The following is a 23,285-nucleotide window of genomic DNA, read 5'->3' as shown; positions in this document are numbered from 1 at the left end:
CTCTCAATTTATTATTAAATAAAAAGGAAATAAACTTTATAACATCTATAACAATTTTTAGAGAATTTGTCAAGTGTTTTAACTTCCTAATTAGCTACTTTTTATCTAGAAGGCCTTTAGGGAGGTCTGTAAATAATGATTCATGAATGACTCATAAGTAGCATGGGCCGTACCGATTTGATTTATAAGTAATGTATGTATATATATATTTTTTGTTTGTCATATAATTGGCTTTTGTTTGCTCTATTCAAATTATATATATTTGTGCACAATGCAAATTAGCGCGAACAGGGTCAGAGCCATTTGCTGCAAGGTGCCGGCTCCACTGTATGACTCGGTGTTGCATCCCATGCCAGTGCATTCGGTGCATCTTGCGGAGCTCGCTTTTGAGCACTGGAATTTCATCACATCACTCGCTTCGCTGAGGCAACCCCGAATCACGACTCCATCTACAAAGATAAGATAAGTCATTTATTATAATTATATACATTAAAAAAAAGAGTTTAAGCTAATTGAAAGACAAATCTGTTTCATTGCGAAATGAAATACTGAAATTTGTGTGTTTTGAAATGTGGATGATTATCGATGAGGCTTATGGAGATATTTTTAGATAATTCAAAATGTATCCTCCAGAGTGTATCTGAGCTTATAAACATTTTCGTCTCAGGTCTTTGAGATACTCCCGGCTTCTGTGACCCTAAATATATCTCAGAGTATTTTTTAAAGATTTTCACAATACCTATAAATGTGTCTCTATTGTGACTACCTATATTTCTACAGTAACGATGAACGTAGTATCAAGTGTATTGTATTGCATTGTATCTGTAGGAAATATCTTTGTTGAGTACCTCTGTGGAATCTCATTATTTCTTAATCTCCGTTACTTTAAAAGGTCTTTCTATATAGCAGTGTCTCTTCACTGACACACTATCTGTATCTTTTTCCATCTCTTTCTTTCTCTTGGTATATTTCACATGGTATCTCAGAGTGTTGGTATGAGCGTATTAACTATATTCCTAAAAGTATTTTTAAATTGATCATAAATTGGATCAATTAGATATATTTTTACCTATGTTTGTATCTAGCTAAAGTGTAGATTTGATCTCGTATCTGTTAATCTATTTCTTAACGCATCTCCTATCTCCGCACTCACCCCACTCTCCACTGAAGCATTTCATCGCATCGGGTCCACTCAGACTGGAGCTTGGACAATTTTCCTGTCCGACGTGTCCTTCACGACAGCCCGCAAAGTAGTCGCTCCGACAGATCAAGCATTTGAATACGGCTGCGGCCGCGTTGCAGCTGGTGCCCTCGCATGCATCACAATTGTTGGATGCGTTGCATCCGCCAGTCAGCTCATTGGTGCAGCCACGTGCCACGACACCATTCGCAAGCAGTTGGGTATAGCAACTGTTCACGTTCTGGGTATACACGGCCGCTGCACATTCAGTTACATTGCCTGCCTGCTGCAGCGGGCACTTGTCGTTGTCATTGCACTTGTAGCAGCTGCCCAGGACACGTGAATACGGCCTGTTGTTGCAGCCATTGTCGTTGTCGCAGTACAGGCAGTTGGCATCGGTTGAGGTGGCCGAGCATTTGTTGTCCGCCGCCGTGTCCGACTGGCAGCCACGCTGCATTGCGGTCGCACTGGTGCCGATCGTATAGCACTTCTGTCCTGTCGCCTGATAGATCGCACAGCCCAGCAGCATGGTGCTGTTGTCCAAGTTGCTGCAGGACTCGCCGCTGCACTGGTAGCACAGGCGACGATTCTCCGGAAAGATGCCCACATTGCAGTTGTCCGTAGCGCAGGACTTGCAGGTGGCATCATTCGCAGCACAGTTCCAGCAGCCACGTGCCACAGTACCATTCGACTGCAACTGTATCGCGCACTGCTGTGTGGGCGACCCGCATATCATGTTAGATGAGCTCGCGCCAGTCGTTCTGCCGCAGTGCGGTTGGGAGGCATCGCACTGCTTGCACATCAGTGCCGCATTGCAGTTGTCCGTGTTGCACTTCAAGCAGTTGGGCGGGGCACAGGCGGGGTCCGTTGAACAGCCACGCGTCACAGCACCATTATCTGCAAAAGTCAAGCAGGCGTTCAGTTATCTTGGCTAGGAGTTTGCTGTCAGGGATCTGTCTTCAGGAGTAGATATACTTCAGACATACATTTACACTTTCATCAGAACTATTTTGAATATTTTAAACAATTTCAAGTTTTACAAAGTACTCCATATATGGGAATACCATAAAATCAAGCCTTCTTTTTAGATATTGATAAAAACTATTCGACTTATGAGCGCTCTGCTAGAGTTCCAGGAAGAATCTTTCTCTTATCTGTTTACTATGTTTGTGTGAGAGCTACAGAATAATGCCCATAATATTGACGTAAATTCCGGCAGAAATGATCTTTAAGAATATTAGTACTATATATACTCTTTAACTAAATAATTAAATAGTTTCGCAATTTTGGTTCTATAGGAAATGCTTAAAACATTTCACACAGTGTACTACCTTTAATGCACTCTAAAGTCAATTACGGATTTCACAAGCGGCTTAATGACCAATAATGATTTGTGAACATATTCTATATCGTTGTAGGTGCAAAAATGTATATGAAAATATACATTTCTTATCGCATGTCCACCTGGCTGCAGATAAGTAAGCTTTGTCCAATAAAGAACTTTGGTAAGCCAAATATTAACTTATCTGTAACCATATACAGTTGTGTGTGCGCCAATCCCAATTATGGATGATTCATGGGCTCCAGCGAATGTATCTTACCTGTTTTTACAAAACATTCGGTTACATTATCTGCACAGGCTTGGGATGTGCCTGCACCCGTGCTGCATGCTGTAAGTAACAATCCAAATATTTATATAAATTTAAGATTGATCGATTGATCCATATATTTACAAGTTGATTTAGTGATATACTATACAATAACTTACTCAGCGCCGCTACATCTTTATAATGGCTTATTGCGATAAGCGCAGCTAACAGAATGCTCAGTTTATGGGTTTGCATTGTGTAATTGAATTTGGTCTTCTCTTCTGGGTTAGTTTTTGGCTTTGTTCTAGGCTCTATGTAAACCGTTTGCCACGACTGTTGCTCGCTAACTGGTCGTCTTTTGCAACAGGTAGCCGTTAGCCCTCTCGTTGACTTCGATCCATTCCAGTTCTAATTCCATTTCAACACACACTACAAATTATTGTTATCTTTCGACTTTTGTATATTTTTTTTTTTTCAGCCAATTCTTTTGCTGATAACGGCAAATGGGGCGAGATAACATAGACATATATTATACATGTATACATATACATACACATTTATCTATACAAATATATTTATATATGGTAAGTACCAATAAATGCAGTTTAAGCTTTTATTTTTGCAAAACTACGTAAGCGTAAGCAAAACTACGTAAAAGCTATAAAGCTTTTAACTTTCGTTTGGGTTGGAATTCCAGCTAAAACACTTGCAGTTGTGCTTATTTCGGACTTGCGCATTGGAGCTTTTTGAGGATCACAGAGCTTTAAGCACTGAGGAAATTCTATTGCAAATAACAAACAGTTAGAGACTGACTGAACGATAGGGAGTTTTGTAATATTTTGATGAGTAATGTAGAACAATGTAAATAATACTAAGAAATAAAGAATAAAATAAACAAATAAAATAAATAAACAAAAATTGTGTATTTTTTGTTAACATATTAATTTATAAAAATAACTAAATTAAAATATAATAAATCAACTTATATATGGAAACAAACATATTGAAGCTTTTTATAAAATAATTAAAAGTTAAAAATAAAAAAAATGCTTAAAAATGTGTATGATAAATAATCTCATTTTCATGTACTTGATTATATGTAGCTTTTGATACGCATACATACATAAATTATTTATTAATTGAGTGTAATAAATTGAATGTAAATAAAAATATCGATCGAATTAACTCCATAGCGACAAATTGTCAAATCTTTAATTTATAGACTTTTTGTTCTGCGAAGAGTGCTCGTATAATTTACGATTTAGACTGTATCACTAATTCGTTAATGATTGAAAATTAGAGTATTGATTTGGTTGAATAGGTGAAATAGACATCATAAAAATCAAGGCTGCACCTTGAATAGCCCAATAGAAAAGTATGAAATGTCACTATTTGATTTTGCGATAAGTACTGCATTGAAGATTACCGGCCTATATAGACACAGACATATGTATGTATATATATGAATATATATGTTTATATAATATATTTATATATGACGCAGATGCCATTTAGATAGACATGCAGAAAATATGATCGTATTTGTGCAGAAATAGTCTACTTTATAATCCCCACAATTGCGAAATGATGACATTGATTAGATAAAGTTTCCTGGAAACGCACCTTTCTAAGAGATCTCATTATTTGCTGGTCATAAATATTGATACCCATTTATTTACTAAAAGTCTTGTGATTTTTTCGCACGTCGACAATATTTGATATTTGATGTACATATGTATAAAGCTCTCAGAATCCTGAATAAATACGCCAAGACAAAACTAATATCGTGCGAAATATTTAGTTTAATCTTAACAAATTAGGATTCTCAATAAAAAATTAGTCGAAATTTTCATATAATTTTACCAAAGTTTTGCAATGAATAAGTTTCATATTTTGCAGTCGCTTCAAAAATTTAGTTTGTAGCTAAGATTGGCTTTTCCATGGGTATCGTTGAACTTTTACCCGTCATAAACATATTCCAGCAATGAGTGGAACAATTCGATTTTTACCATTTACAGGTTGCTTTCAATAATTTCCTTAGCTTTTATTGGATTATTAACTAACGATAGAGGTTGATAGATGATTTGTTTATCTAAGCAATTGAAGTTATCAGCAATTCGGTCAGCTGAACAAAGTGTCTGAAACGATTTTTTATACCTATTATAAAGTAAAATAAATATGCTATGATTTTTTCAAATCAAAATTCTATTGATATGGTTTATTATCTTTTTATTTTTATTATACCGTTTAATAATTTCATCTTGAAGTACAAATACAAATCACCTAATGGAAATAAGCATATTTATATATAATATAGATATACAATACATATATATATGTATATTATAAAATTAACATAAGCCTTAGAAGAGGCTCTTCAGCCCTATGCCCACAAGCAGCAGCAGCGCTGCCAAGGACATCCGTAGACTGCCACTGCCATTGCAGCGATCCATCTGGCACACGTCGCACAGATCTCCCACAGCGTCCTCCGGCAAACCAACTTTCTCGCGCACCGCCTGGCAGCCACTCTGGCCAACTGGTATGCGAACGCAGCCGCGATTAAGCACTGATGGGATAGAAGAGAAAAGAAAATCGATTAGAAAGGAACTCAAAAAGTGATCAGAAGGGTATATTAGAGCAGCTGTCTAGATTTTCTGCACTCACCACATATAGCTATTATATTATCTATATATTTAAAATAACTATTCTACAATATATATAACTCAAATATATCATTCGAATATCTATGTAGTTTTTTTTTAGATATACATATAAGGCATGAATAGAGTTTAGAACTCACTCAAAAATAAATTCTAAACAAATATTACTTAACCTTACAGTTTGAGTGTTATTACCAAGGCTTCACAGGTTGACAGCCGTGTATTTAAAAAATTAAAAGTATAATCCTATTAAGATCTACCATGACTAAGCAAAAAGAATATTACCCAAGGGACACCGTTTTAAGTCGCTGGATTAGTTCTAGTCAGTTTGTGGACACTGCCTTAGCTTTTACATTCAATGCAGAAAGCTCTACGAATACTATAGAGCATCTGACAGTCGTTGACAACCGCTCGCAGTTACTACAACTTTCGCTCCACTTACCGCCATCTTTCTCGATGCTGTAGCAGGCCGCCGTACGATATTCAACGGCTCTTGCGGATGGCTCAAGGGACCGATAGTTGCGAATCAGCTGATCGGCTGCCTGGGCGGCCAATGAGCGACGCGCACGGCTGGATCGAGCGCCGGCAGCAAAAGCGGCTTGCTTTCCATTTGGAGCAATCGTTGTGGACTCTCCATTTATCGTTGTGGATTCAGGGCTTGTTGAGGAATCCGTAGCTGCTTCCGATGAACTGGATACTGAGGATCCGGTAGACTCTGATGTGTCGATCGTTGGGGAAGCTTCGCTGCTTTCAGCTGTAGTTGGCTCCGATGAACTGGATGCTGAGGATCCGGTAGACTCTGATGTGTCGATCGTTGGGGAAGCTTCGCTGCTTTCAGCTGTAGTTGGTTCCGATGAACTGGATGCTGAGGATCCGGTAGACTCTGATGTGTCGATCGTTGGGGAAGCTTCGCTGCTTTCAGCTGTAGTTGGTTCCGATGAACTGGATGCTGAGGATCCGGTGGACTCTGATGTATCGATCGTTGTGGAAGCTTCGCTGCTTTCAACTGTAGTTGGTTCCGATGAACTGGATGATGCTGGGGAACCAGTAGACTCTGATGTGTCAGGCGTTGTTGAAGATTCTGTTGTTTCAGCTGGAGTTGTCTCTGCTTCTGAGGTTCCGGTGGATTCACTGGTATCCGATGATGTGGTTGATCCTGTTTCCGCCGTTGGCGTGGAGGTCTCGGTGGATTTTAAAGTGGTTTCCGTTGTGTCATCGCTGGTGGGATCAGTGGTACCAGACGGTGTTGTCGTCGAATCACTTGACTCCGACTCCGTTGAGCTCGACGATGACTCTGACGTTGAGCCTTCCGTAGTTGTTGTCGACGCTGGAATATCATCTAGCTCGCAACTAACCAGCTGATCCTCGTTCAGATCATTACAATCGGATCCAACGCATTCGTAGCACTCGAGCGCATTTGCTAAAAAAATAAAAAGTACATTCAAAAGTTGTTCATATAAATAAAATAAAAGTTGTGTCAGAAATAACCCTGATTGATAAATGATATGGGTGTGTGTGCTCATATGTAATGCAAGCCACTGATAACGTTATAAAAGATTTCTTTCCAAGAGGTTCGGAGGAAACAGAGTTCACTGGAAAAAATATGCTTTAAGTTGAAGTGAAGGCAATCTTTACTTCAAATATATTTATCTAAATAATTTATCTAATACATAAAAACAGCCTAGTAAATATATTGAATCGAAGAGCAGAATATTCTGGAGAATTTCTATGTATATAATTGGAGGAAAAAATATAATTAAATTCTCTTAATTTAAAGATTTGTAAACAGAGTAGATATACTTGAAAAAGATCTTCATCAATTTGTAAATTAAAAGAAATATCAGTTTTTCTGCCAGTGTATGTGAGCATTGTAAATAATTGGAAAACTTGCAATGCATGATGTAATAAATGTGAAATAAACGAGGCCTAAAATTCGTAGAGTCGAGAATAGCGTTCGATCCGGTGTCCTGCTTCAATAGTGCGCATAGAACAACATGTGTGTGCCAAGGCATTCTTGCGGCATGCGTAACATCAAATGTGAACTAATTACAATAATGGGCATGGCCGTGGTCTTCTTCTTTGAATTGGGTGGAACATGCTGATAAGGCGCGTGCCCCGTGCGCAACTAGCGTAGCTCGTTCAACATTATACTTAGGACAATAAAGAAATGAAATCGATCGATGTTGGAATTTTTTTTTTTTTTTTATTTTATTTTTTTTTTTTTAATTTCCATTTGTGATTGATTGAAATTGAAATTTATGAAACTTGTGTTTTTTGTTTTTGTCTCTTCCTTTCTCTTTAGCTAATATATCAATTATTAAAAAACTTTTAATTTGTTTATATATTCTTTGAATATGCTTTTCACTGTTTGTCAACGAGTATTGATGATTGCATAAATCCTAATAATTGGGCGCGTTTTGCGCGCGTTTTAAAACGCGCTGCTCACCTGGCCAAACGGCAGCGCACACGCACAAGGATAACAGCAAAAGGTAAGTGAAACGCATTGGTATTTATAGTTAGTCTTTTTTCACTTTGAAAGGATATGTGGCTCAAGGATCGTTTGGCTACACTCGCGTTGCTCTCGCTTATAGACAACAGCTCGGCTCGACTCTCGAATGCAAACTACCAATTAAATAAATTGTTAACATGGCTTTTTTTTTATCACTTGGCACCGGCCAAGATACTCATGGGTTGGCTGCTCGGGTCGGGCCAATGGCACTGATAAGGCCACACTGTAGAGCGCCCCGTTGGCTGGTTAGTAAGCGGTTACAGTGAACACTCTATAAACGGAGTTTGCTGGCGTTTCACTACTTTAATTTCCAGGCTGATTGGAACTGGATCACCTCTTAAAAAGAAAAAAGAACAAAGCTGTAATCTGAACTAATTCGCTCCACATTTAAATCTGAGAGTCGTCGAAACGCAAGATATGGAAGATGGAGTTCGCAAAGTCTTAACTTCACGTGCGGAGCCAAAAGAAATTAAATGGAATTTATGTAGTTCCACAAGCAGAGAACTACTGAAAGTAAGAATAATAAAATTCTGCAAGCAGGACTAAAATTAAGAGCCGAAAAAAAATACATGGCACCTTAGAAGGTATGAAATGAATTTTTAGTTCATGAATAAAGCTAAAATTCAAACATTTCATTTGAAAATGAGCAAACAACTTTAAAGGGAATGAATGCAACAAAATGGAAGGCGATTAATTTAAAATCAAAAAGAAATATATAAATGTGAGAGAGATGAATACATTTATTTTTATGTATAACTGTCCACTCTTACGTACGCTCACTGTACTATTGTATTTTTTTTTTTTTTTTTTTTTGGCATTTTGTTGCTGAGAGATAATTTTCGATGAGTCGATAAGATCGGCTATGAATTGAATGATACGCCCCGCTGCTGCTGCTGCTGCTGCTGCTGATAACTAGCATATTACGATTTCCAGGGCAAATATTTGTATTGCCTTTTTGTCGACCCAATATCTACAGCGCACTTCCTCAGGATATAGACCATTTGTGTAAGAGCCCGCTAGCCAGCGAAGTGTGCTGCGATAAGCGGGAACCATAAAAGCTGGCTTCCTATTGACCACTCGAAATGCGCATTCCGATCGTCAAATACTCTAGGCCAATGGACTTTATGTGGATGACCTGGAGTCTTAAGGGCTTGCAATACCTTTCACGATGGGTCTATAAGGAACTAGACTCGTGTAATAGCAAGTCAAAAAAATCATTTTTTTTTTTTATTAATATTATTTTTTTTATCGATTGGCAAAGCCTCTAAGCCAAAAGTTATGAAAACTGATAAAAGTTTCTGAATGTTTGTGTGGCTTTAGCTCAAAGACAAATTGATAAAAAAAATCAAAGATAATTTTGAATATTTGTCTCTCCGTATATACACATATGTTTATGTATATATGTATTTAGATATAGTAGTACCTAACGGCGGTGCAATATGAATATTTTCGCCAGCAATTTTTTTGCCGATGATTCACATATTTGGACAGCCGTTTAACAAATGGCCTTTGTCTGCGCACAGCACACGTAATTGAACGAATAGAAAAACAAAAACCAAACACTAAGTTCTCAAAAATATTTTAATAGCTCCAAAATGAAAACAAAATACAAGAAGTGGGTTAATAAAAATAAATATTGCCTTTAACGGAACAATACATTTCCGTAATTGCAAAGAAAATAAAAGAAATGAAATGCATTTAACTTAGCTATGAACGCTTATCATCTAAGGTCTATAAACTTAAAACGGTTCAGGGGAAAAACCAATTTCAATGTCATTGAAATGCACTTTTAGTGAATGAATCATGAATGGGATAATGTCTTATCTAGATTGCTTAAATTTAAAACAAAGTACTTAATTGTCAACGAATTTGGAAATATGACGGTTAATTGCCCGTCTGTGGTTCTATCTTTATGTCTAAGAAATCATGACTATAAAATATAGACTATGTATATATGATAGTATATACGAGGTCGGCACAGAAAGTATGGCATGCAGATAGAGCACTTCAATTAGTTTTTAGTTAGGCAAATCTGACTTCAATTTTTCGCTAAACAAATTACGTTATCTTATTTCAAATTATAATTTTATATATTATTGATTTTTTAATACAAGTCATAAGAAAATCAAAAGTTCACTCATTGCACGTTATCTCGCGGCAAGTTTGAAGATAACTCGAAATTTAATATAAAAAAAATAACTTTCACTCACCCTGAGCTGTTTATCATCGTCAGAGATATGAATATATACATATATATACATTTTTTTTAATTTTATTTATTTATTTATTTTTTTTATAGAAATCATTATCAAATCGTAGCACTTTATGGGGCACATAATTATATATATTTATGATTTATGAAGGTCAACTTCTCGAGGAGGCGAGCACTCGCTCAGGCAGTTAAAAAAAGTATATTGGTTTAATATAAGATCGAAATCAATTAATAAGAAGAATTAATAAGAAGAAAAATGATTTAGAGCAAGTGTCATTCAGTCAGTTGTGTTTCAAATATTTAGCTATTTTCCGATGAGTCAGATTCCACTTGCTATTTAGCTGTAAATTTCCCATGAGAAAGTGACATATCTCTCGGCTCATCGTATCTACAAATATAAATATTATTTGACTATTGCGCTTTTAATTTATGGCACAATATTTTGAGAGAAGGATGCGCACATACACTTTTCGTACGCACTGTTTATACATAATAAATATAAAGCAGAGCACATTTTTGTCGATTTGTATTATTATTATTTTGTTTTTTTTTTTGTTATTAATGAAATCTTATCTTATCTTATTGTTGGTGATTTGCTTTTGTGCACTGTTTGCTCTGGGCAAATTTACTTAGCATAGTTGGGCCTAAAAGTATGCCCCTTTCCTCCTTACCAAAAATGTTTTTGTTGGCGTATGCGCAACGGGCGCAGCATTGACCCAGAGCTAAATTACTCAATTCAAGTGATTCAAGCGACACGAAAACATCTGATGACTAGATATATGGGGATTTATCTGACTTCTTAATATATTTACTTAAATCGTGACGAAAGTTGTGAAGGCCTAATCAAATAACAGAATGTGTTAAGTTGTAGCTCAGGTATAAATAGAATTCATCTTAGCAGATCAGCGGGTTAATATAATTAGCATAACTCAAAGAACTTTGTGGTCCAGGTAATTATTTATATAACGTTAGATAACAGATCTTTTAGCTTTATTAACTTTCATTTTTTTATAGCATGCATAAATCTTTCCAGATAAAGTTTGAGCTATACGAGATTTATGGATGTGAACATGCCTTGCAGATTAGAAGATTAAATTGAAGAGCTCTATAACAGGAATGGTTTATCATAGTCAAAAAAAAAGCAAAAAAACAAGTTTTTTTTTAAGTAATACAAATTTCTTTACTAAAAATAAAAAAATAGAGATTATTAAATATATTTTTAACTCATATGGATCTCTAAAACACATTAGTTCTGTGCGAGATATTTTGTTAATTTATTGCAACAAATATATATTCGGATTTGTAGCAGCCCCTACATTGGATTTACATTGCTGTCAGATCTTCAAACATGATCTCAGCCTTCCAATACTCTTCGATGACTCCAATAAATCTCATTCTCCTCATGGCGTACCACAGCACGTTATAATGTCTCCCTGTCCCTGTCTACAGGGAAATACCGTACTTCTATCGATTTCTTTACTTAATCCAATACATCGAATCGTATATTTCCACACTTTCAAGGTAGTTAGGATCAACCTTTACCCGAACCATTCGACTATGCCACAAACTAGAACCTATTGAGAGTTAAAATAAATATATCCCAATCAAAATAAAAACGGCAAAAATTGAGATTTCTCAATCAATTTTGAAGAGAAAATTTGAAAAATCTTTAATACATAAATAGTTTATTACATATCAATTAAAATTGTCTTATGCTTCACATTTGGTTAGCTTTAGTTCATTTAGAATTATATATATATAGAGGCGTATGTATAATACATATATGTATATTTCGATATTCGTGTGTGTTTGTTTTGTTTTTGTATCGCTTACAAATTACATAAAGTTTTCGCATGACTTAACAACGAGAGTGTTTGTGTGTGTGTGCGTGTGTGTGTATTTTTGTGTACCTTAAAGAGATGAGCAATATGTACTAAATAACACCGGGTTCGAGTGAGAGTTGGACAACAATGGAGGGGCGGTTGGGGGCGTGTAAGATTTGATGGCGGCGAAGAACATTTCTCACAGTATTCACTTTTTATTTGAGCTGCAGCACAACTGCAGTTATTGCCACAGCCACTGTCGCCAGGATGGAGGCATGCACCGTGGATGTGGCAGCATTGCAGGCATTCATGGTGCACGGATCACAACGCGACAATACAGCGCCGACGTTCTGATTCTCAAGCTCCTTGCAAACCGATTGGTCCGTCTTGACACGGGAGCAGCCGCGATCCAGTTGCCTCACATTGTTTACTATGGATAGAGATTGGAATTAGTAATGTCAGCTCAGGAGTCATCTATATGTATTTGCTCACATGTCTTCTCCACCTTGTAGCAGTGATAGCTAATGCCTGTATCAATCACAGCTCTGCGCTGGCGAATGTACAGATCTGTGGAGTTTTCTGGCTCAGTAGAGACCGCAAATTTACTCGATATCTCCAGCCTATCCAATCCAGTTTCAGCTGGGGGCGTAGGCACGCCGGTGGTTGTCTCTGGCGGGCCCACTGTAGCAGGCGTCGGGATGGGCAGGTCTGTGCTGACGGTCGTGTCGATGGTGCCTGGTTCGGTGGATTCAGGCTCTAGAGTAGTGATGATGGTCTCCGGGTTGCTGGTGGTAGTCGGTGTCAATTCAGAGGTTTCGCTGTCTGTTGGTATACTTGAGGATGTCGTTACGGTGGAGGCTTCGGTGCTGCCGTGTTGATTGAAGAAGTCCTCATTGCAGGCCAATAGAGGTGTATTCTTGTCCACCTTCTCACAATTATTGCAAACATAACACATCAGATCTCCAAGACAGGCTGCAAGTGAAAGCAGATAATGGTTAGATGTAAAGTAGAATTGATATGTTTTTAGCTATGTCTTAGTCGTAATATTAGTTAGAAATTTGCCAAGCTACTCCTGGTATATACAGATCGTATTCTCGATAAGACCGCTGTATCATATATCATAAATCATATAAATTGTAGCTTCAAAATACATACATATGTATATAAATACAGACAACTCTTCGTATGTGATATAATAAGGGATCTAAGACTCAGCATTCTGTGTTCATAAATTAAATGCTCCATAAATTCTTAAACAATATCGCATACGAAATCTTCAAAGTTTAATTATGGTGATACATATATATCTGGCCTTATCTGTATCTCTTAAAACAATTTACAGCTTTGGTAAACAGCGAAACGAGCAAACGATAAACGATTAACGATGACAAAGCGATCGAAAGTCGACCATGTGTGGGCCATAAATCACAGCAATGGGCTCATAGACTCATCGAAAATATTTGTCGCAATGTTTGCTCATTTCTTATTATTAGCTTTTAATGTTCGAGCAATGTTTGCATTATTCAGCTATTATCAAACCATTTATCGATCGAGCTCCACGGTGTGTGAAGCGATCTTCGGCCATGCAAATTTTCAATTACTAAAAACAACAATCAGCAAATAGTTGTCTTCCTGTGCATAATGCAAACCCCTTGATACACTGTCATAATTACGTCAATTGCCTTATCAGAGCAGTCAATGTCAATATAGCTTCTGTTCACCAGATGCCAATTGACACTCTGTGTAGGTATGACGCATCGCCAACGGGAGTCGAGCCAATAGCAAAGTAGGCGGGGCTTAGTTCCTGTCTATTCAAATGCCAGTCAAACTGTCCACTGGCCGTTGATAAACGCCGATAATTTGGGAGTTAACGACTAGATGATACTTGGTTCGTCAGTTTCAGGACTTTAACTCTATTAGAAAATAGATTAAGTAAATATTAAGCAAATTGTTTATGAGCCTTCTGTCTATGATACAATATATTAACTATTTCTTCTATGTTATGAACTGTAATCTAGTATAACTTATAAACTTTATTTCAATGAACTCTTCAGTTAGTCAGCTGCTAATGCCTTTCAGAGTGTATTTTATTCAATTGCTCCAAAAGTGTTTACTGACTTTTATGGGAGGCGGAAGTGAAGTGAGCTAGGCTCATTAAATGACACTGGAATGCTCCACAACTGTGTGAGTGCCTGTAAGACTGTATACATTATATAGGTTCCAGAAGTAAAAGTCTATAGGTCTACATGTCTATGATCTAAAAGCTCTGCTATAACTAAAAGTGAAAGCAATTTCTATTCCATTTCATTGTTCAGTAGAGTTAGCTGTAAATAATAAATATACCCCTCATAAACTACGCGTGCAGTGTATAACAATATTGCTCATACGCTGCGTCTGCTCATTCAATTCGTCCACCACATTTTGCTACGGCTATGATATATATATGATATGGTTGAGTTGCCCGACTGTTGACTTAAAAATTATTAATAAATCACATTGATTGATGGGCAAGCTTCGGCTGTAGAAGTCGGAGAGAGACACCGGCTATAGCTGGAATGTGGCTTTAATGGCACGTGATAAGCGAATTTATACTTGATTTGCTCATGAGCTTGGGGTTCATTTATTTACGTTGATTTTATTTTCCTTTCTCATTTGCAATAAATAAGAGTTGTATAATATCATTAGCATTAGGCGGCCACGACTCATCCAAACCAGTTTCGTTGCGAAAGAGAGTCAAGATTGTTGCGTTCTTACTGCAAGGTATTTAAGTTCTGTCGAAACGCATGCACTGAGCGAAAATATTTCCTAAAATTAGAATTGGATCCGTTTACGCAACGAGAATCTATTTATGGCATTTTAAGTAGAAAATTGAATTGAATTGAATTGAATCAAACTTGATTTACTTCTCGCTTTGGAATGGATCAACGTTTATTTATTTATTTAAAATAAATACTAATTTTCAAACGCATTAAATGCTCAATTAATTTTTGTATTTAAGAATTTTGTTTTCTAAACAGATTCAATTTATAGAAAATATAAAAAATTTTGACGAAAAAAAAAATTGCTTCAGCCTGTGAAACTTCTAATGTTATTCGAAATTAGATAATCTGCAGATTAATAAAAATAGTTGTATGATTAAATTTTTTTTCAGTGTATTGCTCAACACTGCGATAAATTTGTTTTCGAATAGAAGAAAATTTTATTTCAGATGCAATTACTGCTCACGCGTTTCAGATCTTAGCCGGAACTGGCACTATTAGAATTATAGTTTATAGACTGACAACCAGACGAACTACTTATAAATAGTGAACTTTAGTTAGTTGCAGTACTATAGATAGTTAGGTACATCTGCATACGAGTGAAGCTTACGTAAATGTACGCAAATGTTTTACATTTGTTTTCGAATCGGGTGGGAATTTCAGGTTATTGGATTTGGTGCTAAATACTCAGGCAGGTTGTGGTTGTGGATGTTGTTGTTGTTGTTGTTGCTGTGCATAAGTGCTAAACGACAGCTGTCATGTGTCCCAAACATGTCTGTACCAAGTGCACTGCAAAGTCAACTAACTGAAAACTCACAGCACAGTCGCAGCTTTTCAATTAGCAGTCGGAGCGCTGTTTCAATGTCAAAAACGAGATTACCCATAGTAAAAAAAAACTAAATGTTACACAGAAAACTTGAACTGAAACTATCCACTTAAAGTGCAACCCAAATTTACAACTGCCTCGCAAAACCAGTTCAATTTCCACGTTACAAATGGCAGCGTATCGTACTATATATATATTTACTAAAAATCAAAATATATCAATATAAATCCGTAAATAATCGGCTGTATGATTCTATTTTTATTCTGCATATATTTATCAAAAATATGTATTGTTAATTTTTTAAATATTTACAATTTTTTAGTTATATTTTGTCATTATTTGTATCTATTTTTGTTTTCGTTAAGTTTTTGTATATATATATTTTTTTATTTCTTTTTGTATCATTATTTTTAGTGTGTTTTTTTTTTTTCAATTTCTTTTCTAAGTTATAAAATTGCAAACCGGAAGTTTTTGCCTCAATAATCTATAGAATCGAAGGACATTCAACTATAACTTATTCAGATATTTTAAAGCTCAAAGTGTAAATTCAAGTCGAACTATTAATATTTACATATATAGATAAAATATGACAAAGCAAAACTTAAATCAAAAGCTGTCTGCAGTGTTATATATCTGTGATATATATGTCTGTGAAGTGTCAACATTTCCGCATCATAAAAATCGGGAATGTGAACGTACAAAATTGTCAGCAATTTTTTGCATTATTTATGATAATTTTTGTTTTACTTTGGTTTTTTCCCCTTACAATTATGTTTTTTTTTTTTAAGCACAAAAAAAATTGCGATTGCAATGAATGCAAATGAATGAATTTGCATTTTATAATTTAATTGTTGTTTTGTTCATTATGAATTTTGTACTTTTGCATTTCACAGCAACAAAAATAATGATTATATATAATTAATTTGAATTTTTTGCATTTTATCAATAATATTTATAGTGCTTAGCATAGAGAAAAGTCCGTCGTTGATTCACGGGCCAAACTAATGCGGCCGCATATTTTTATCACTTTTTGTTAATATCAGTCTTTTGGGCTGCATCAAATAGGATATCGACCCAGACACTTTGACACTCAACACATATTTTGGATTTTTTATTTTTATTATTATTATTTTTTTTTTATTTTTTGGGTTTTCTTACCTGGCGCGATGAGCAGCAGAAAAAAGGCGCCGTACAAAGTTGAAGAAAAACTGCGATTCATTGTGATATACTTTATATTCTATATATATAGGTATTTATTTTGGTATTAGTTGATTGAAACTTATATATACTGTTTATCGTATATATCGTGAACTAAACAATTTTTAAAATATATGCATTTATATTTAATTATATATACATATATGTATGGATCGATGCAAACGCGACTTCAGCTTACGCGACCGCAGTTTATGAATTCTGGAATTTAACTGAAAATCTTGTGATTTGTTTGAGACTTTTTATAGAGTTTTATAAGCCAGTTGCGCCGCGGCGTAAGACAGAGATAGCTAGCTGGCGTAAAAGAGACAACCGAGGCAGAGTGAGAGTGGGAGAGAGAAAGAGAGCGCGTTTAAGTTTAGGTTTGCCCGTCTGTACTGAGTGTGCGTTGGTAAATATTTCTTTATTGATAACAAATTAATTTATAATGCAAAATCCAAATGGCCAAAAAAATGAAAATTGAACGGGCCTAAAGAGAGAGGGTAGGAGCAACAGAGAGCACACTCTCTTCGGCTCTTTAGCTTTGCCCTCTAGAGCTGCAGCTCTTCCGAATTGCGCTTGATGCGCGCCAACGTCTGGGAATTCTCGCGAAGAGAATGAGCAAAATGCGTAAAGGTTTTCCGCCTTTTGTTTTTAATGATTCAATGTCTGGGTTTCTTACAAAATCCCCACTCGGTACATTATGCATGTGCATATCAAAAAAACTTTTAGAAAAACCTGATGAAAAACACTTGAAAAAGCGTTATATATGAAAGTTCAGATAAATATTTATTTATTTAAAAAAAATTTTTTTTTTTTAAATTTACATTTAATATTATACAAATATCTATTCAATTTTATACATTTTATAATTCATAAAGGGGTATGAAATATAATACAATAATTTATAATAAAATTATTTTCTATAAACTCAATATTTTTCTTATCTTAAATTTTATTACCATATATATATTTTTTTAAATATGATTTTTTTGGGATTTATTTTTGGAATCCATACACTTAACACTAGGTACAGCTTTTAGAGGAAAACATCGGCACAGCAGAAACTATCGGTAAAGTCTAAAAGTAGAGGCTACAATTTTGCCACAAAATATTTTCTCTTGCGCAAAAATTAAAAATTATAATTAATTGAATATTTAACGCTCACTTTTTCTGTGTGTACAATGTATTTACAGCTATTGTAATAAATTGTATGCTAATTCAAGCACATTGTCGCACATTGTTTACTGTCGATGCTCTGGTCGGAATCAATGTGCACACCTTGACGGGACTCTCCCGCCTTGAATATAAACAACGGTCAATCCCTACATTTACTTAATAGAGGTACTGCATTATGCGTGCACCAGATTAATGTTAATGTTAATGTTGATTTAACTCTGGATGTCGCATGATTAATATTACTCAATATTAAAAGCACGCAAAATAAACAAAGCTTGATTTCAATTTTTCCTCGCTCGGCTATATAAATTAACACTTTTTTATTTGGTATTTACCCGTGCCATTTACACCTATTGTGCAGCTGCTGTTGCGACAACAAGTCGTGAGAATCGCCGAGAAGAGTACGCGAGCACTACTAGAACGAAAAAAAAACATAAATTTGAAAACAAAATAACAAAAAAGTGTTTCATTTGAATGCACAAAAGGGTTAACAACATTCGCTGCTAATCAAACTGTATGACTGCCCGAAAAGAAAACTTTGATAACAGCAAAGTCAAGGTCAAATAGAGGTTAATGCGAAGCAAGAATAACCTGGATACAATTTACAGCTTACAGTAATTAACCCCAATTAGATCTATTTCAACAATATAATGAAGTGTATAGCAGAACGGTAGGAATTTTTTAATTTTCAATAATTGCCGCATTATCTGGGAAGAAAATGCTATGAGTGCTACAAATCGTAAGCCCGATAAGTGATTAAAAAATTCTTTGTTTTTAAAATATTTTTAAACAGCAAGATAAGAATTTTGTATTAATTACAGCAAGAATTTTGAATTTGAGATTAGAATACAAGAGTGGAAGTTATCTGTATTTGTTTTCCTATTGACACTATCGACGAAACATCTGAAATAATTCAAAAAAGTTGCTAAAAAACGAAAGATATTCACAATTGGAGGTTTATGCTCTTGTAATTTCGACCCTGATTCTTTTCGCTCTCATGCATAGATCGTGCGTACACATCTATGTTGTTAACTTTGTTTCTGCTGGCGACTGAATCGTGCCAAATGGCCAAAAATTATGTGTTGTGTCTGGGGCATTAACTGACGCATCAATATTTTTCAGAGACCCGAGCGCAGATAACTGGCAAAAGAAATACAAGCAAAAACCAGTTGAACGTAAAATGTGAAATTTGTGATCTGCAATTGCTGGCGATATCACGTAAATCGCCAAAAGCAAAACAAATATGCATATACATATATATTCGAATATATATATATATATATATATATATATATATATATATATATATATATATATATATATATATATATATATATATATATATCTATATTAATCTGCTCCCTCAGAGAACTCTCTCAGAATTCGTTAGGTTGTTGAGAAAAACCAATACTGATGCGACCGAGACTGACAGCTCTGTGCCCGGAAGCTTTAAGCGTTACTAAAATACAACAAGGAAGCCAACAGGCCCAGCCTGCCTTTATATGTGCTTCATATATATATATATCTATATAGTACATAAATATCATATAGTATATTTTATCGAATTTGCTTTACAAATTTGGCAATTGCATTTACGCACAGATTGGTCGACTAGCAGATACACTACTCTTTGAATATATATATATATTCAGTTTCGATAAACGGATTTTAGCTATTGTTAGCAGCTGATCTTTATGTGATTATATCTCTATAAACTAGTTTTTTAGTAACTTTCTTGTATCGATCATCGAGTTCAACTTGTACATATTATATATACATCTGTTATAGCCTTAATTATTACACCGCATTGCAAAGCTGTGCGCAAACTAATTTCAGATGCCAACAGCTGTTCGTAATGGAGCACAAGTTACCTTAAAAGCCAATTCGTTTTTAACGCTGCTTTGTTTCCGATGTTTGTGCGCAAACGGAAGATTCGTTCATCACCTAATTAAGAACGTGCAACGCCTTTCGTGTCAGTGTCCAATTGTCTGGCTGTAAATCGTTCAATTTGCGGGCAGCGATTGCCACTTGAGGCCTAATGCTATCAGTTGATCAGTTTGATCATCAGTTATCAGCAATAGAAATGAAGTCACATTGATTTCGGTTTCATTTCTCGGCTTATCAGCTGCTGTAATTGATTTGTCATTGCTGTGGACCTGGGAACGGGTAGCCCGAAAGAAAAATGAAATGATTGGGCACTTTCCCTAGCACGAGCCCCTTATCGCCCCGGGCCAATTGTACAATTAGGCAAAAATAGATCGGCCGCTCATTAGCTCACCGCGACTGGCACGTAATTAAGATCGAAATAGACTTGAAATAGCGCCCTCGCATACTACTACTATGCACACATATTTGTATTTGTGTTTATATACATATATGTATAGTTTATTATTATAAATTATATATATTTTTGTTTTGCTATCAGTTACAGATCCACAAGGAAGACACTACGGCCAGCAGCGTCATAGCGAACGGTATTTCGCTCGATAAACGCCCATTGCCAGTGTTACCAGTCAATGAGCCCACAACGGCGGCATTAATCGGCGAATTGCAACCGTTATACTCGCATAAGGTGCAGCCCAGCACACTCCAGCCATCAAATAGAGATTTGCAGACATCGCTCTGATTGTCATTGGTGACCAGGGTGCAGCCACGATTCGTTATTTCCGTGCCATTAACTAGGAACGAGATCAAAATCAAGCGAGGTTCATGTAAATGAAATTCTTGTTAATAGCATTACTATAAATATTAGTATAAGTACAAGTGTTCAATTGGAGTGTCTTAGTCTATTTCTTATCATTATTCTTATCCATAATATTATAGCTCGTATCATCAATATCATATTTGTTATCAATGTCATGTTCATCCTAATCAGGGAGACAGAGTTTCCAGTAGACAGAGGCATAAGAAGAAGTCAAAGTAGAGCCGTAAATTAGAGATGCACAGTAAACAGCTTTGACTATATAACTATATAAATATCCAAAGTTTCCAATTGAGTTGCCAGTTGTTCAGCTAATAATAACAAATGGGCCCATTACATCAGCATTGTTCAATCAACGCGCTAGCTAATCGCTTTTCCTTCTGTTACCGCTTCCATTTATCATGCCCTAGCGCACAAGAGCGTATAATAACTCACATTTCTTAAGCATTCGGCTTAAGTGTGATTATTTGAATAATATGATTTAATAATAATATGATATGTTCACTGATACCATAGCAAGGAAAGCGAGTGTAAAACGTTTTCTTGGATACCACTTCATCAATGCAAACAGTTTGAAATGTAGCGATAAGAAGCCTGTTACGACCCTAATATTAATGAAGCTATTTATAGAATCAGATATCGGGTGGAAAGCCTGTTTTTAATATTTTAAGCTCAAGCTCTGTTTGAAATGGAAGATTGATTGGCTTATTAAGGAATAAATCCAAAAGCTCCCATACCTAAAATATTAGGTATGAGGCTGTCATATTAGATTTAATCAAATATCAAAGCGTCCATTATTTTTGATTCCAAACATTATTATAAATAACTGTCAATTAAGCAATCAGTTATTAATCAGCTTGACATCAATCAATCTGACGTCAATCAGTCAGTCTGTCATCAGTCAATCAATAAACTATCGATCTGGAATCAATCAACCAATGATCAATGAGTTATCAAGCAATAATCAGTCAGTCATTAAACATTCAACTGTCAATCAGAGAGTTATCAATCAGTCTCTAATCATTCTATGAGTCATCAACCACGCACACAATCGTATACTAAGCCCATACTTACGCTCTAGACTTGCTATATAGCAAACGGCTCGCTGTGTGCTCTGGATCTGTCGCTGAGTCTGGCGACTGATGCTGCGTTTGTTTCGATAATCGTAATCCTCATCTTCTTCTTCTTCTTCCTCGCTTTCGCCATTAGCGGCGGCTGGAGCTGGTGCACCGGCTGGAGCTGCGGCACCTGCTGCTGTGCCCGCGCCAGCAGCAGCAGCAGCTCCAGCCCCATTGGTGCCAGCAGATGCACCTGGGGCAGCATCCTCCTCATCACTGTCATAATCATCCTCATCCTCGCTCTCGGATGCGGCAGCTGGTGATGATGCCGGTGCTGGAGCGGCAGCTGGCTTGTTAGCTGCTCCTGCAGTGCCTGGAGCAGTTGCGCTCGCTGCCGGAGCAGCTGGACTAGGGGCAGGCGCTGGATTGGGTTTCGATGGAGCGCTGGGACTTGATACAGCTGTACCTGGCTGCCCAGTTGCACTCGGCTGCTCCGCTGTCAAGGCTGGCACACTGCATACCTCCAGCTCCGTAAGGACCGACTGCTCATCACAGTCCTCGCATGTATAGCAACGCAGTGCTGCAAATCGGGAAGTCAGGAGTAACGTTATCTGCTCCACTCAACGGATAATTTATCCCGAACCATATCTATCGCCCAGTTAGTTTATTCTTTTCTTATGACAATTTCACCCACCTGAGCTGCCGACAGAGTAAAATGCCAGCAACAATAGCAAAAGGTAGATGAGACGCATTTTGCTCGCAACGACGATTATGAATATTTATCCTGAAGATAAATATTACTCTCAATATTTTATTGTTAAATGACGTGTCACTGCGGCCGTAGCTACCGAAAATTTGAATTGAACGGCCAGCATTGATAGCGACACGTCGTCGTCGTCGTCAGGCTGCTGTGCTGTGGATGACTCTATCAAAAATTTTTACCATCTGCCCATTTGCTATCAGCAGAATGTGACGGCGAAAATAATTTGCGGTACTGCTGAAACATGTCGTGCACTGTGCTGGATGACATGTCGAGCCGGCTCGATAGCATCGCCAAAAAGAGTTTCAAATTAAACGTTCCCGCCATGTTTGGGCGGTTGGATGGTTGGGTGGTTGGGTGGTTGAGCGGTTTGACAATTTGCTGGTTGATTGTTGGCATCTAACATGAGTAATGGGAATATTATCACTGATTGGCAAAAGACAACGTAGGAAGCCAAACTGTAACGATCAACAGGCAACTGTGCTACACTAGAAACTGTTAGACAGTCAACCAATTATCATTGTAGATGCTCTCTACTTTGCTACAGTTTTCTATTTGAGGAATGCATCAAAATATTGCAGCTGGACTGTATTGCATTGAACTATTATATACAACAATAAGAGGAGCGCCACCAGCTGTTTAGAACTGTTATACAGCTACTATTAAAATAATAGCTTGTTCAGTAATACGCTCATAGGGTCACACTGCTATACTGACATCCTGTTATAGTTACTCAATTCGATATACTGTTATACTGGCATACTGTTATACTGATATTCAGTTATACTGCTCAACTGTTATACTGTTCAACTAACCAAAGTGCTGTAAATAAAAG

At 36.4% G+C, this 23,285-nt stretch overlaps 4 protein-coding genes across 5 annotated transcripts; all 4 read right to left on the bottom strand.

Annotated features, from left to right (window-relative positions):
- Positions 1-76: 76 nt before the first annotated feature.
- On the bottom strand, positions 77-3,145 carry LOC115562388 (uncharacterized). Its single transcript, XM_030383824.2, has 4 exons — positions 2,949-3,145; positions 2,782-2,850; positions 1,154-2,077; positions 77-449 (listed from the first exon to the last, which is right to left on the bottom strand). The coding sequence occupies exons 1-4, from the start codon at positions 3,022-3,024 to the stop codon at positions 253-255; spliced, it is 1,266 nt and encodes a 421-aa protein (XP_030239684.1). The 5' UTR covers positions 3,025-3,145; the 3' UTR covers positions 77-252.
- A 1,827-nt stretch (positions 3,146-4,972) lies between these two features.
- Positions 4,973-8,069, bottom strand: Mur29B (Mucin related 29B). Its single transcript, XM_089257886.1, has 3 exons — positions 7,876-8,069; positions 5,872-6,849; positions 4,973-5,335 (listed from the first exon to the last, which is right to left on the bottom strand). The coding sequence occupies exons 1-3, from the start codon at positions 7,931-7,933 to the stop codon at positions 5,133-5,135; spliced, it is 1,239 nt and encodes a 412-aa protein (XP_089114012.1). The 5' UTR covers positions 7,934-8,069; the 3' UTR covers positions 4,973-5,132.
- Positions 8,070-11,775: 3,706 nt separating this feature from the next.
- Positions 11,776-17,005, bottom strand: LOC115562375 (uncharacterized). The gene is made up of 3 exons (XM_030383801.2): positions 16,717-17,005; positions 12,466-12,945; positions 11,776-12,403 (listed from the first exon to the last, which is right to left on the bottom strand). Exons 1-3 carry the CDS (start codon positions 16,775-16,777, stop codon positions 12,189-12,191), a joined length of 756 nt encoding a protein of 251 aa, XP_030239661.1. The 5' UTR covers positions 16,778-17,005; the 3' UTR covers positions 11,776-12,188.
- A 3,277-nt stretch (positions 17,006-20,282) lies between these two features.
- On the bottom strand, positions 20,283-22,970 carry LOC115562374 (uncharacterized). 2 transcript variants are annotated; one of them, XM_089257426.1, is made up of 4 exons: positions 22,385-22,970; positions 21,707-22,270; positions 20,445-20,609; positions 20,283-20,405 (listed from the first exon to the last, which is right to left on the bottom strand). In XM_089257426.1, exons 1-4 carry the CDS (start codon positions 22,440-22,442, stop codon positions 20,353-20,355), a joined length of 840 nt encoding a protein of 279 aa, XP_089113552.1. In that variant the 5' UTR covers positions 22,443-22,970; the 3' UTR covers positions 20,283-20,352. The 2 variants fall into 2 exon arrangements, with proteins under 2 accessions (XP_089113552.1, XP_030239660.1); XM_030383800.2 differs by having other exon boundaries at positions 20,283-20,609; positions 22,385-22,969.
- Positions 22,971-23,285: the final 315 nt, after the last annotated feature.

The sequence above is a fragment of the Drosophila navojoa genome, chromosome 3 (genome assembly GCF_054131105.1).
Source record: "Drosophila navojoa isolate 15081-1374.11 chromosome 3, UAZ_NAV_1.0, whole genome shotgun sequence".
Classification (NCBI taxonomy): Eukaryota; Metazoa; Arthropoda; class Insecta; order Diptera; family Drosophilidae; genus Drosophila; species Drosophila navojoa.
The sequence above is the reverse complement of the archived record's forward strand: the minus strand, read 5'-3'. Positions and strand labels throughout refer to the sequence as shown.

Coding starts and splice junctions, on each gene's coding strand:
- LOC115562374 (XM_030383800.2), bottom strand. CDS start 22,442: ATGCGTCTCATCTACCTTTTGCTATTGTTGCTGGCATTTTACTCTGTC. Junction 22,271..22,384: donor TTACTCTGTCGGCAGCTCAG/GTGGGTGAAATT, acceptor CCCGATTTGCAG/CACTGCGTTGCTATACATGC. Junction 20,610..21,706: donor CTATATAGCAAGTCTAGAGC/GTAAGTATGGGC, acceptor TCTCGTTCCTAG/TTAATGGCACGGAAATAACG.
- LOC115562388 (XM_030383824.2), bottom strand. CDS start 3,024: ATGCAAACCCATAAACTGAGCATTCTGTTAGCTGCGCTTATCGCAATA. Junction 2,078..2,781: donor CGAATGTTTTGTAAAAACAG/GTAAGATACATT, acceptor TGACTTTTGCAG/ATAATGGTGCTGTGACGCGT. Junction 450..1,153: donor ATGCTTCAGTGGAGAGTGGG/GTGAGTGCGGAG, acceptor TTATCTTTGTAG/ATGGAGTCGTGATTCGGGGT.
- Mur29B (XM_089257886.1), bottom strand. CDS start 7,933: ATGCGTTTCACTTACCTTTTGCTGTTATCCTTGTGCGTGTGCGCTGCC. Junction 6,850..7,875: donor GTGCGCTGCCGTTTGGCCAG/GTGAGCAGCGCG, acceptor TTATTTTTTTAG/CAAATGCGCTCGAGTGCTAC. Junction 5,336..5,871: donor CAGCATCGAGAAAGATGGCG/GTAAGTGGAGCG, acceptor CTATCCCATCAG/TGCTTAATCGCGGCTGCGTT.
- LOC115562375 (XM_030383801.2), bottom strand. CDS start 16,777: ATGAATCGCAGTTTTTCTTCAACTTTGTACGGCGCCTTTTTTCTGCTG. Junction 12,946..16,716: donor TCTGCTGCTCATCGCGCCAG/GTAAGAAAACCC, acceptor TTTCACTTGCAG/CCTGTCTTGGAGATCTGATG. Junction 12,404..12,465: donor CTACAAGGTGGAGAAGACAT/GTGAGCAAATAC, acceptor CTCTATCCATAG/TAAACAATGTGAGGCAACTG.